Below are 15134 nucleotides of genomic sequence, written 5' to 3' on the forward strand. Positions count from 1 at the left end.
GATAAATTGTAAATATAATTTTGAGATCCATGTTAGAGTTTTGTAGCTATCAGCGGGAGTAACGATCTAGTAGCATATCTAGTTCTGTATATGGAGATTTAGTTTGAGAGGAGTGGGTATCCAACAAGGGAGGAAGAGAAACATACCTATGATACGAAGGGAAGGAAGAGGAAGAAGAAACTAGAAGGAGACCATAATATTTAGTAGAAGTTCATAGTAGGCAACACCAACGGATGCTGTTGGAAATGCTAGGATTAGTGTTTAGGTATATTGAGTGGCAAAGTGGGTTAAACCCATCTTAATTTTTGACTTGACATACAAAAATAATAATAAACCTGACAGGTCAATCCTCTCGACTCGTACCTGACTTATTTTAATCCATATTTATACGAGACGAGTTGTGGCTGTTTGGGGATTATGATTTATAACCAAATCCGTTAAATTTGATGAGTTAAAGATGAGGATGTAAACGAGTTAGGCTAAAGTTCAGCCTAAATGATTTATATTTGTGTAAATTATTTTAAGTTTGGCTTGATTTATTAATCTTATATAAGCTAAATTATAAATTTGGCTTCACTAGTATTTCAAAAATATAAATTTGCCCTGACTTGTCAAACCCACCAAATCATAGAAAATGACATATTACATTATGTTATAATTATTTATTATTTTGTTTCTTTTAAGAGAAATTTTGGAAAGTAAGAATTTTGACAATAAGACAAAAACGAGTAAAAAATATAAAGAATGATGATTTATTTTCGGCTACAAAAATCTTAACAGTTGATGATGAATGTTAAATGGTTTAAAAGGAATGACAAGTTGAAAATGGCGCCAAAGAGTAGCAAAATCTTAAGACAGAGCAGGTTTGTTTGAACTTTTCAAAAAAGTAATTTTTATCTCTTCTTAATTTTAGAAGTGCTTTCTATAAAAGTTAAAGTTATTTATATTTTTATAAAAATATTTAGTTTTTGAAAAAAATATTTGGTTTTTGACTTTTGCTTTTCCTAAAAGTTAAAATTTTTAGCTTCTGAAAAAAGTAGGTTTTTAACTTTTTTTTGACTAATGCTTTTTTTAAAAGCAGACATCCAAATAAACTAAAATGAAAAGTGTTTTTTTTTTTTGAAAAAAAAGCAACTTTTGAAAAAAAAAAAAACTAATCTAAATGGCCCTAAGTCTGTACCCACTAGGCCACTAGTAATCGGAAACCAAGTGATATATATATATATATATATATATATATATATATATATATATATATATATATATATATATATATAGGGGGTTTATTGCTCTCCGGTAACAGAAATCATCATTTCTCTCCTGTACATAGAAAAAATGATGGAGCCCACTAAAATATAAAAGCAAAAAAAATCAAAAAAGAATGCACAGATTTCTATGGTGAGAGCAGAAGACAACTTATATTTTCTGCAACCGGAGACTATGATTACCCATATATATATATATATATATATATATAAATAAAAGTAAATATCCTTTAGGTCTTTAACAAAAAAAAAATAAGGAACTATTTTAACGCTTGAAAAAAATTGACTTATGATTCCTTCAAAATTTTAATTTTTTGAAATTGTGGTTTCTTAAAAATTTTAAAAAAAAATCATATTAATCTCTCCAAAAATATTAATATAGAGATATTTTTTAAAGGATTAAAACGAATTTCATATTTTTTTGTTGAGTACTCAAAAACATATTTACTCAAAAAAAAAAAAAACTTAATACCCTTGAGTTTAATAATGAACCGTTCGTTCGTTTTTGTTTGATTTATGATGTCAAGAACCGGGTTTGATTGCGTACAAAGTTCAGTGATAAATGAAGCGGGAAATGGCGACGTGCTCTTCTAAAAAGATATATGGTGGAATTACGGTTCAGTCCTTTTTATATCTATCTATTTATATTCAGCTATTCTCCCCTGTCTCCGTTTCTGGGAATATTCAAAGTTTTGTAATTGGCCTTGTTAGTGAGTACTGTCATGGCTGAGATCCAGTATTCTATGAAGTACATCCACAATTCCTACGAGTACAAGTAACTAATCTACATTCACATTACTGTCTTTTTCTTCATTTTTTTTATTTATTAACCATAAATTTTTATCGTTCTGTTCAGTTATGTGATTCTGCCACCTGAAGTCTCTAAACTTCTTCCCAAGAATCGCCTTCTCTCCGAAGTATGTTATTTATGCATATTTCACCATTTATACCTAATAAACTCTTGTGTGAAAGAAACAAATATAATATAAAACTATTACCAAAGGTGGTAGTTCACTTGCTAGTAAGATAGCTCAGTAGTGAAAAGGAAAGACTTTGGCTTCAATCCCCACATGTCATCTTTGAGAGAAGCTGACGTATCTTCATTCTTGATTTGTCCGGTACTCCATATTAGTCTCATAACTTAAATATCTTCGTTTTTGATCTGTCTCGTACTTCGGATTAGTCTCATAACTTGCTTAAAGAGCCGAAGCTTGTGAGAATACTATAAGAACCAACTCGCCTCAAAGAGATTATTAGGATTCGATAACTCCAAAAAAAAAAACTAATAATAATAATAATATAAAAGTATTAATTAAACATGCCCTTACTAGCTTAAACAAGGCAAACATGATATCATGTTTGTGGCTAGTTCCTTTATATATTCTCTAACTGACAATGTTGTTATGATTTTTGTCTTGAGAGTGTTGCTGTCATAGTCTTAAACTTTGCATGTTTTCTTTTTTTATTGGTTTTTTGATGCAGAATGAGTGGCGTGCGATTGGGGTTCAGCAGAGTCTTGGTTGGGTTCATTATGCAATTCATCCCAACATAATGTTTTTCAAGAGGCCTTTAAACCAAGCCATGCTTGCCAAGTGATTATTTTCTATTGAAAATCCCTAAGTGAAACTCTATATAATTTAAGTTTTATAGTTTGTTGGAACATGAATGTCTATTTAATATATATATGTTGGTACTTGGTATACCTCTTGTGTACTCATGTGCTTGGTGGATTATAAAAGTCACTGGCTTTTCAGTCTGACTTTCTGCATATAGGTTCCATGAATATTGTTCTTTACAAATTATAATACCCCCTTTTTTCCTCCTAATTATCACTGTAATGGGTTGCGCTTTCTATTCATAGTTGTCCAAGATGAAGCTATCATTTTGTGATTTTGCGGCTCTACTATGTCCTTTTTATTGTATCAATCTCTATTTTGGATGTTCGGAGCTCATTTATGTGTTCTGATATTGACAGTGCTTTATTATGTATGATTTTGTTGACTCTGACTTCTGTATCTTCATTAGGTATTCAAGTGCTATGTGAATTCTTGCACCCAAAGTCCCTATATGTACTTGGTGATCATCAATTTTGATCTTTGTAAATGAAAGTCTAATTTTTTGTGTGTTGGTGCAGGAGCTGTCAAGTTGGGGAAATAAATAATCGAAGCAAGTCTGAGAAGTTTACATGGACAATTAAGAACTTCTCTAAATCCAAGAAGCTGTACTCTGAGATTTTCTTCCTCCATGGCTATCCATGGTGCTTGAATAAATTCCAGTTTACAATATATATATATATATATCTCGCATACTGTTTGACATGATTTTCATTTGTGCATTTTGTATGCTTTGGACTTTGTTTTTAGGCGGATTCTTATCTTTCCAAAGGGAAACAATGTTGACTTCTTGTCAATTTATTTGGTTGCTTGTAATATTGCTAATATGGCATATGGTTGGAGCAAATTTCCAACGTTCAAGTTGGCTCTATTTAATCAGTTCAATGGAAAAACCACAAAAACAAAAGGTATCTTTCATAATTATTTCTCTCCCCGCCCCACCTTTTCTTTTCGTTTTCACCTTCTTGTTCTCTTGCTTTTGTTTTTCCCAGTCATTTGTGTTGGCTATATTATTTTGTCCGTTAAATGGAACTTGTGCTTCTTAGCAATTTCATATGTATAGAATAGAGGCTTAGCAACAACAACTTATGGATCCTTTTATCTTTCTTATCATTTGCTATTCCTTAATTTTCATGATTCCCTCTTTGCTGCTCGTAGGTGTGGTTAGTGTAAACCATCATTTAATTTGCTAACCATTTAATATATATGCCCTGATCTCTGACAACATTACCATGGTGTTATATCCTACAAGCAAGCTTAATGTGTGTCCTTGTAATCATATATATCCGTTTGATAATCAACCCAACTCAATTGACTCTTGATATATTGTTGTAAATAGTAATTATGTAATCATTTATTAGTAATTATGTAGTCATTTATTGCTGTTGTAAATAGTAATTATGTAGTCATTTATTAGTAATTATGTAGTCATTTATTTGTAGTCATTTATTGCTGTTGTAAATAGTAATTATGTAGTCATTTATTAGTAATTATGTAGTCATTTATTTGTATTTATTTAGTCCGTTACTTGTATATTGGGCCAAGCCCATTAGGTCAAAATTAGGTCAAGAAGTCTCTATAAATAGAGACCCCTATGTACAGATTCAAATACGATTTAATAATATTTCAAATACCCTTTTATTTCAAGTTGGTATCAGAGCTTTCGATCCTGAGGGCTCTGCTTCCGCGCCTATTGTCTTTAGAACAAGAACCTTTTATTCTTTTAGTCTCTCGCTGCCATCAGCCGCCACCGGATTTTTTCCGGGGACCTCTTGGACCGAGAAGATCTCTGTTATACTGGATCTCTGTTACTGTTCATCGTCTCCATTATTCTTCATCACAAGACAGCATCTTTTCATAACGATTGGACCCTTTCCCGGTGGTTTTTCATCCTCTTTCTGGATCTGTGCTCCTCTCTTTGATCGGACATCGTTTGGTATTTATTTGACCATTTTCTGTGCAGTATGGCCTCTTCTCAAAGGAGTTCTTTTTCAAAATTTTATGATGGTACCTCTTCTAGACCTAAGAGAGATGATCGATGGTGTTCTTATTGTAAAAGAACAGGTCATATCAAGGATTTATGCTTTCGCCTTTATGGAAAGCAATCTGTCTTAGAAAAGATGGCAAAGTTGCGTGGTTAAGCGCATTTTACTTCCTCTGAAATAACTCCTACACCTAATAAGACCCAACCTGCATTTCGTCCAGATGAGTTGGAACGGCTCCGAACCATTCTTGATTCTATGAGTAAGCCATCTGATACTAGTGCTTTGACTATGACTGGTATGAGCTCCAAAACTTATTCTTTCCTTTCTTCATGTAATGATTTTAAACATTCTTGGGTTGTTGATTCTGGTGCTACTGATCATATGGCTTGTTGTGCTGACTCCTTTACCTCTTATCATCCTACCATTGGAACTCATACAATAGCCGTAGTTGATGGCTCTCATACATCAGTTGCGGGTTCTGGTGACATAAACTTACAGCAGTCCTTACATCTTAAGGATGTTCTTCATGTTCCTAAACTCTCCACGAATCTTCTTTCTATTCATAAAATTACAAAAGATTTGAATTGTACTGTAACCTTCTATCCTACCCATTGTGTTTTTCAGGATCTCGCCACGGGGAAGACGATTGGTAGTGCTAAAGAGCAAGGTGGGCTGTACTATCTGGTGTCACAATCTCCTGCAAATAAAGTAACAAATCACATCTTGATGTCTCATGGTCAATCAACTGCTGATTCTTTGATTTGGCTTCATCATAAGCGCTTAGGTCATTCTCCATTTAGTTTACTCAAATCTTTATTTCCGTCATTGTTTTTGTCTAAATCTGTTGAGTCTTTTCATTGTGATGTTTGTGAATTTGCTAAGCATCATCGTGTGTCTTTTCCTTCTAGTATTACTAAGAATGTTGAACCTTTTGATCTTATTCATTCTGATATTTGGGGTCCCTCTAAAGTCCCTCATGGTTCTGGAAATAGATGGTTTGTTTCTTTTATTGATGATTGCACTCGTGTAACTTGGGTGTACTTAATGCGTGAAAAGTCTGAGGTACCACAACTGTTCTTTCAATTTTATAAAATGATTGAGACCCAGTTTGGTAAAAAACTCAAGAGACTTAGAACAGATAATGGTACTGAATAGGTTAATCATAGCTTTTCCCAATTTATAAGAAATAACGGTATGATTCATGAACTTACTTGTGTTGACACCCCCCAACAGAATAGGGTTGCTGAAAGAAAAAATCGTCACCTTCTTGAAGTGGCTCGTGCATTAATGTTTCAGACACATGTACCCAAATACTATTGGGGAGATGCTATTCTTACTGCAGCATTCTTGATCAACCGTTTACCCACTCGGGTACTTGACCATGTAAGTCCTATTCACTCTATGACTTCTTTTTTCCCTTCTATTCCAACTATGATGAGTCTTCCTCCACGAGTGTTTGGGTGTGTTGCTTTTGTTCATGTTCATAAACATCATCGCAGTAAGTTGGACCCTAGGGCTATTAAATGTGTTTTTCTTGGTTATGTTCCTGATAAGAAGGGCTACAAGTGCTATCACCCTAGTAGTAGGAAATTTTTTGTTTCTATGGATGTTACATTTCAGGAATCTGAGTCCTTTTTCCAAGGTCCTCGTCTTCAGGGGGAGAATCCTTCACCAGAAATCTCATCACCTCCCTTCTTTGAGTTTGAATCATCAGTGTCTACTCCTTTACCTATGTCAGTGTATCCTCCACCTGGTCATGTTCCTCCTGTGTCTGTTCTTCCTGTGTCTGATCCTCTTGTGAGTAATCCTCCTGTGACTGATTCTCCTGTGATTGATACATCAAGTACACCAGAGATACGAAAGATTATGACACCTGAAAGAAGGAAACAGCCCACATTGTCTCAGCAGCAACCTCAATCGTCTGAACCACTGGTAAGTCCTGAATCTCATATTTCTGATCATGATGACTTACCCATTACTACTGATTCTGATGATTTACCCATTGCTCTTAGAAAAGGAAAAAGAACTTGTCCCAAGAAATCTTGTCCCTCATGTCCCTCTTGTACTCAATACCCTATCTCCCAGTTTGTTTCCTCTGCTAATCTTTCTGTGCAGCACAAAAGCTTTGTTTCAGCACTAGACTCTATTGCAATCCCAAAATCAGTACATGAAGCCTTGAAAGATAGGAATTGGGCTCAAGCCATGCAAGAGGAGATGAATGCATTGGAGAAAAATAAAACATGGGAGGTTATTGATAGACCTACTGGAAAGAAAGCAGTAGGGTGCAGATGAGTTTATGCCCTGAAATATAATTCTGATGGAACTCTTGAGAGATACAAAGCTCGATTAGTTGTCAAAGGTTACTCTCAAACCTATGACATTGATTATGAAGAAACATTTGCTCCAGTTGCAAAGATGAATACGGTGAGAGTTTTGTTATCCCTTGCTTCCCATTACAATTGGGATATAAACCAATTTGATGTGAAGAATGCTTTCCTCAATGGTGAGTTAGAAGAAGAAGTCTACATGGAAATTCCGCCTGGTTTTGATTCTGTGAAGGGAGAAAATAAAGTTTGTAAATTAAAAAAGGCCTTGTATGGATTGAAGCAGTCACCTCGTGCCTGGTTTGGAAAGTTTACTAAGGTTATGATGACCTTAGGATATAAACAAAGTCAAGGAGATCACACTCTTTTTTTCAAGCACTCCCAAAATGGGAATCTTACTGTGCTCCTTGTATATGTTGATGATATTATTATCACAGGTGATGATTTTGTGGAGAGACAGATTCTGCAAACACGGCTTGCCTCTGAGTTTGAAGTCAAAGACCTTGGGAAACTGAGATATTTCCTAGGGATAGAAGTAGCTCATTCGAGCAAAGGAATCCTTATCAGCCAGAGGAAATATGTTCTTGATCTTCTCAAAGAAGCAGGAAAGCTCGGGTGTAAACCCTCTAATACTCCTATTGAGCAGAATTACAAGATGGGCTATGAAGAGGAGAGTCCTCCAGTTGATAAAGGACAATATCAACAGCTAGTTGGGAAATTGATATATTTGGCGCATACTAGACCAGAGTTAGCTTATGTTGTTAGTGTTGTCAGTCAGTTTATGCACGATCCAAAGGAGAAACATATGCAGGCAGTAGAGAGAATTCTTCAGTATCTGAAAGGTACTCCTGGTAAAGGGTTGTTATTCCGACGTGATGGCAATCTATCTTTAGAAGTCTACACAGATGCTGATTATGCTGGATCCGTGACTGACCGTCTTTCTACCACTGGTTATTGCATGTTTCTTTGTGGTAACTTGGTGACATGGAGAAGTAAGAAACAAGATGTGGTCACCAGATCAAGTGCAGAAGCTGAATTTCGAGCTATGGCTCAAGGCATTTGTGAGTTACTGTGGCTGAAAATTGTACTTGATGATCTAAAAATAAAATGTGAGGGACCTATGAAGCTGCTATGTGATAATAAGTCCGCTATTTGTATAGCTCATAATCCAGTTCAACATGATCGGACTAAACATATTGAGGTCGACCGTCATTTCATCAAAGAGAAACTTTATAGCGGGTTGATTACCACTCCATACATTCCCACTGGGCGTCAATTAGCTGATCTATTGACAAAGGGGCTTCCTTCAGATAGATTTCAAGAACTTGCTAGCAAGCTGGGAATGATAAATATCTATTCCTCAGCTTGAGGGGGAGTGTTGTAAATAGTAATTATGTAATCATTTATTAGTAATTATGTAGTCATTTATTGCTGTTGTAAATAGTAATTATGTAGTCATTTATTAGTAATTATGTAGTCATTTATTTGTAGTCATTTATTGCTGTTGTAAATAGTAATTATGTAGTCATTTATTAGTAATTATGTAGTCATTTATTTGTATTTATTTAGTCCGTTACTTGTATATTGGGCCAAGCCCATTAGGTCAAGAAGTCTCTATAAATAGAGACCCCTATGTACAGATTCAAATACGATTTAATAATATTTCAAATACCCTTATGTTTCAAGTTATATCAACTTTTTCAGAATTTAAACACAACTTCAATGCAAGAGAGATTCTCCGGGGTTTCAAATCGTTCATACCTTTAGGTGAACTTTGTGATCCTAGCGGGGGGTTTATTGTGAATGATACTTGTATAGTCGAAGCTGAGATTTCTGTCAGCAAGTTAACGTGGACAATTAAGAACTTCTCTAAATTGGACTCCAAGAAGCTGTACTCTAAGAATTTCTTCCTCGATGGCCATCCATGGTGCTTGAATTAATTCTTGTTTATTAGATATTTCTGTTGGGTACTCTTTGATTTGATTTTCATTTGTGCATTTTTGTTTGCTTTGGACTTTGCTTTTAGGCGGATTCTTATCTTTCCAAAGGGGAATAATGTGGACTTTTTGTCAATTTATTTGGATGCGCCTTATGGTTGGAGCAGATTTGCATATTTCAAGTTGGCTTTAATTAATCAGGTCAATGGAAAAATGACAATAACAAAAGGTATCTTCCATACTTCTCAGTCCCCTTCATTCCTTTTCTTTTCTTTTCTTCACTTTCTTTTCCGTTTTTAGTAATTTGCTTTGGCTATACTATTTCTTTTGTAAATGAAACTTGAGTTTCTTAGCAATTTCACATTGAGGCTTGGCAATTTCTTAACAGCTGATTGCCTCCTTAACTCTTTGTTATCCCTTTGCTATTGCTTAATTTTCATGATTCCCTCTTTCCTGCTCATAGTTGTGGTTTGTGTAAAACACAATTTAATTTTCTAATTATATAATATCTGTGATCTTTTCTGTGACAACCCTATCATGGTGTTATATTCTCCATGGAGACTGTGACGGTAAAGTCATGATTTTTTTTTTCACTTAATAGCTAGTCTCCTCCACGTAGTGACCTAGTGTGTACCTGTAATCATATATCCATTTGTAAAAAGAGACATTTTATTTTTAATCCAATACAATTGACTCTTGATATATCTACTTTCCAGAAACTGAACACCTGTTCAATGAAAGAACGATTGATTGGGGTTTCACATCATTCATACCTTTAGGTGAATTTCGTGATTCTAAGAGGGGGTATATTGTGAATGATACTTGTATAATCACAGCTGAGATTTCTGTTAGCAAGCCAGAACAAAAGAATCAAGGAGATCAAGCAAATAGCGAAATTGATGTTTCAGCAGGTTCTGCACAAGTTTGTGCTGAGCCTATTGAACATACTGATAATCCTTTACCCAGGGAAATGTTTTCAGTATCATTTGGTGAGCTCATGGATTTCAGGGGTTTAGGGAAAATAGAAAGAGCTTTTGTTCCACTACTAGATGAAGTATGTTTCAGTATCATACTGATAATCCTTTACCCATGTTCAATCTGCTTTAGGTATGAAAATTTATATCGAGAAAGCTGTGCAGGTGAAAAAGAGGAAACAGAATGTGGCTGGTCTAGAGATGGAAATGAAGAGGCTGAAGGCAAAGATGTCTGCTGTAGAGGTAGATATTGAAATAGCAAGAGAAGACTTGGTGGAAGTAGAAGAAGGCTTTGAGGATTGGGATTTGAATGCTGAACTTGGATATGGAGCACCATAAAAACTTGAGACTTCATTCTAGTTGTGAAATGTAAATAGTTGAATATGCATCTATAGGTGGTTGTATTGGCTGGAGTGATTTATCTTATCATATAGTTTGATTAGGATAACCGTTTATTATTGATGTATTGTCGCTTGAACCCAAAGCAGCTCAAATTTTGCGTCGTTTGGCTGTTAAAATGATGGCAACCAAACTCGGATTAGGGTGTCATTTTGCAATGGTTTAATCAGGGAAAGGATAACATCATAATTGACACATTGTGACTATTCAATGAAAGAAGTTGCATTCATCAGTCTTCTTGCTGAAGCTTGAATTAATCATATCAATGGCCACAAGTAGATCTTAGGATGTCGAGCTGCACAAAGAAGAAAACTTAAAATGACTTGACAAATTAACAAGATGCTATTACATAGAGGTGGTAAGCGGATAGGCGTGTCTTGATCGGCTCCCAACCCACCCAAAAATGAAATGGGGCGGATTGATTCGCCTTTTGTAAGTGGATTGAAATCTCAATTTATTTCGTTTTCTGTTGGATTGGTTGGTTTGGGAATTAAATTATGGGTGTTTATAAGAGTTATGTTGTAGGAAGAGTGATTGTGTAATGTTATAGAGATTCGTTTTGCGTGCCTTAATTTTTTATTTATTTTTTTGTTTTAAAAAGTGTGGGTCCCACAAAATGTTGTGAATGTAGGAAAGTTTGTTGTGTTATGTTAAAGGATAAAACGAAAACTCTTAAATTATTTAAAAGAAAAGGAAAAACTTAAGGAATTTTTTGTGTGTTTTATAATGTTTTTCAATTTTGTTTTACATTCTCGTCAATTTTAATTTATGGGTTGACCGCGTGGCGGATTAAATTCATTTTGACCTGTTTTTATGTACGGCATTTTTAAACGTTACAACCCACCGTATCATTTATGTCTGGTTAAATGGATCAATATGATAGATTGAATCCATTTTAACACCTCTACTACACATATTTGTCAAGTCAAATATCCAAGTTTTGCATTTTGACTCCACTTTTCATCCCACTTCTCTAATTGAAGCTAGAGCAATTACAAAAAAACTAATGAAAAAGAGATAGACACAAAAACTTTACATGATTAGGTCATGTGAATTATTAACATGAGATAATTCATTCTCATTTTGATTAGTTTATTTTGGGGTCAAAAGATTTTAAAAAATCTCAGCAAGACATGGGTAATTGAAATAATGATAATGATAATGATTTAACTTTTGTTATCTGACTCACGTTTTGTGGTAATAAATTAAATAGCAACTGGTTTACTGCACATGTACATGATTCTTTAATCATATTAATTGGTTTATAAGGGGGGAATATCAAAACATTTTTGGGACAAGCAATTGATGAAGATGAAAAGTCACAAGGGAAGGTTTCAAGCTTGAATGCTTTCTGACTGATGAGAGATGTTCAATTAGTTGTGCACACAAAGCAAGTGTGAAGGTGTGGAACAATGTCATAGATTATTAATTTTTTTTTTATACTTAGCTTGGCTACTTTCCTAAAGAAAATATTGTGCATGAGTTGAACATATCATCCTTTGCAAGGTACACTACAAATTAAGCATTTCGAACAAAATGGTTAATAAATAAACTCCATGGATTAGTATTACATAATTGAATTTGTATTTGTCAAATAATAAATTATAGTTCCTAAATCAATGACTGAATTGAATGTTTATATATAGAAACTGAAAAGACTCAACTAAATATTTTCAACCAAATGGAAAGTAGCATAACGTTTTTAAAACTTTGATCAAGAGTTGAGCAATAGGTGATTTTACACTGGAATCTGAGTCATAATTAATTGTTACTCAACAAGTTATTCAATGGAAATTGAATTTACTAACTACATATAATTCAATTAAAGAATCACTTGCAATTATACATTAATTAACACACTTTTCTATATCGTGAATCATTGTAATTAGAGGCTATTACTTGGTGGAGAATGTGTGTCGCTTTGTATGCATGCTTGTTGATTAAGATCTATATATTTGGGAGAGTTAAAAGAATTTTCTGTATGAGTAACAAATCATCGCTTTACTTAACGTAACTCTCGCTTTGACTCTCAGTCTCTCTCTCTCTCTCTCTTTCAGTCTTTTGCTTTTTCTCCCGATTCTTGAACCTTCTTTCACTAAATAAAACTTTGTTTTTTTTTCTCTTAATGATACTGTGCTTGTGGCTTACAGGTTGTGGAAATGGAGAATCAAAAGACAAGGGATGAAACGTTGGAGAAGTTCACATGGACTATTCAGAACTTCTCTAAATTATCCTGCGAGAAGCTGTACTCTGAGAGTTTCTTCGTCTGCGGCCATTCATGGTGCTTGCATGAGTTCTTGTTTACTATACCCGCATCTAGTGTGCTCTTTGGCATGATTTTTATTTCTAAGTTTCTTTTTGCATTTTTATTTGGACTTTGTTTTTTAGGCGGATTCTTATATATCCAAAGGGGGACGATGTGGACTTCTTGTCAATTTTTTTGGTTGCTGGGGATGTTTCTAAGTTTCCTTGTGGTTGGAGCAGACTTACAAAGTTCAAGTTGGCTTTAATTAATCAGGTCAATGGCAAAATGACAATAACTGAAGGTATCTTTGATGAGGTTCTTTCAAGTTTATAGTTAAGTCTTTTAGGATTAACTCCTCCACGTAGTGACTGGGTGTGTACTTGTAATCATATATCCGCTTGATAATCATTATCATTTTAATTTTAATCCAACACAATTGATCCTTGATATTTTATCTTTTCAGGAACTAAAACTGAACAATTGTTCAATGCAAAACAAAATAGCTGGGGTTTCCAATCATTCATACCTTTAGCTGAACTTCATGATTGTTGCAGGGGGTTTATTGAGAATGATACTTGTGTAATTGAAGCTGAGATTTTTGCTAGCAAGTCAGAACATGAGAATCAATTAGACCAAGCGGTTAGAAAGATTGATGTTTCAGCAGATTCTGCACAAGTAGACCAAGCTAAGGGAATGTATTCAGCCTCATTTGGTGAGCTCATGGATTTTAGGGGTTTAGGAAAAATTGAAAAAGCTTTTGTTCCATTGTTAGATGAAGTATGCTCCCGCCATCCATCACTTATTGAATGCCAGCATAATAAAAGTCGTAGGTTTACTGAATGGGCATTTACGGCTTTGGGTCGAGTTCTATTTTTTCTCAAGACTAAAAAGGTGATAGATATGAAGGATGATGCTCGTGAGCATCTTCAAATTTTATGGAATGAACTTGAGACATTTGGATTTGATTTGGAATGGCTTAAACCCCATGTTGAATCTGCTTTAGCTAGGCGTCTTCGGTTTCATAGAGTTATGAATGTGATAGAGAGGGAGCAGAATGTGGAAGCTCTAAAGATGGAAAAGAATAGGCTGAAGGAAAAGATGGATGCTATAGATGTAGATATTGAAATTGCTATAAAAGATATTGAAAAAACTCGGGATGCTGTACTAGGATATGGAGTAGTCTAAAATTGTGTCACTTGTTCAAGAATTTATTGTAGGCAAACAAATGCAGCCATGGCATTACAAATTTTGCGTCATTGACTGTCAAATTATGTCAAACACAAATTGGTGTGTCATTTTGCAATGGTTGAGTGTGAGTACAAGAGCATAGTTGACCCAGTAATTTGTTAATCTTTTAATATTTGTAATCTTGTATATTTATGAGAATTGTAATAGTATTATGTTAATCGGTGGAGCCAGCAAAGTATTTTAGTTAGTGTCAAAAATTTCAGCTGGTGCCAAAATAGTTACTGTTATTCAGCTATGTCCAAAACATGGTTAATTTTCAAAAAATTTGAAACATGATTTGCTACGTTTATTTAGCTACGCTTGAAACGTGGCTAAATTCGCCAGTGCTGCCCCTAGTGTTAATATCCTATTTTATTTTATGTGTATCAATTAAATGGATTTTAGAGATGGTTAATCAGATTGGAACTCCCCATTTCAGGCATTTGTTGCTTTTAAGGAAATTGCCCAAAGAACATTTCCTCCTTTTTGTTTTGATCACTTAATTTAATCTTTCATTTGACTTTTCGATTCAAATATTGATGATGTAGCAATGAGTGTATGGGTCACATATCTACTAATTATAAGCTTACTATATTTTGTGAATCTGATTATATACTTTTAAAATGGTTTGGTAGAAATGGTCTTCAAAATCATTTGGTTTAGATGTATATATAGGAATATGATAAATTTTTTACTAGATTCCAATTGATTGAGTAAAGCTCCTACGAAAGCTTCTTCCACTCTCCGATCATAAGATGAGTTCTATATCATGATCTATGACACTAACATGGACGTGGAGGCTTAGTGTGATGCTTGAATTGTGAGGTTTTATCACCAAGTTGGCTAGTCTTTTGGCATTATATATTTTGAGGTCAAAAGATTAAAAAAAATCACAGCAACGCATGGGTAATAGAAATAACGCGAATGGTTTAATATTGTTATTCAGCACACGCGTTTAATGCTAATAATAAGTGTTATCAAACCTGGCCCAGGCATCAACTCGGTCGAGATACTGGGTTACTAGGTCACTGGTCGGATCGGTAGGTCACCGATCGGACTGGTTAATCTGTATATATATATATATATATATATATATATATATATATATATATATATAAGTAACATTTATGTATAATTTTTACTAATTAATAGGAGTGATTTTTAT

General features: G+C 34.3%; 1 protein-coding gene across 1 annotated transcript; it reads left to right on the forward strand.

The window, feature by feature from the left end:
• Nucleotides 1-11630: 11630 nt before the first annotated feature.
• On the forward strand, nucleotides 11631-13927 carry LOC133296769 (MATH domain and coiled-coil domain-containing protein At3g58370-like). The gene is made up of 5 exons (XM_061495826.1): nucleotides 11631-11634; nucleotides 11767-11828; nucleotides 12648-12778; nucleotides 12886-13043; nucleotides 13206-13927. Exons 1-5 carry the CDS (start codon nucleotides 11631-11633, stop codon nucleotides 13925-13927), a joined length of 1077 nt encoding a protein of 358 aa, XP_061351810.1.
• Nucleotides 13928-15134: the final 1207 nt, after the last annotated feature.

The sequence above is a fragment of the Gastrolobium bilobum genome, unplaced genomic scaffold (genome assembly GCF_033153095.1).
Source record: "Gastrolobium bilobum isolate Gb01-03AN ecotype WA unplaced genomic scaffold, APGP_CSIRO_Gbil_v1 utg11625, whole genome shotgun sequence".
Lineage (NCBI taxonomy): Eukaryota > Viridiplantae > Streptophyta > Magnoliopsida > Fabales > Fabaceae > Gastrolobium > Gastrolobium bilobum.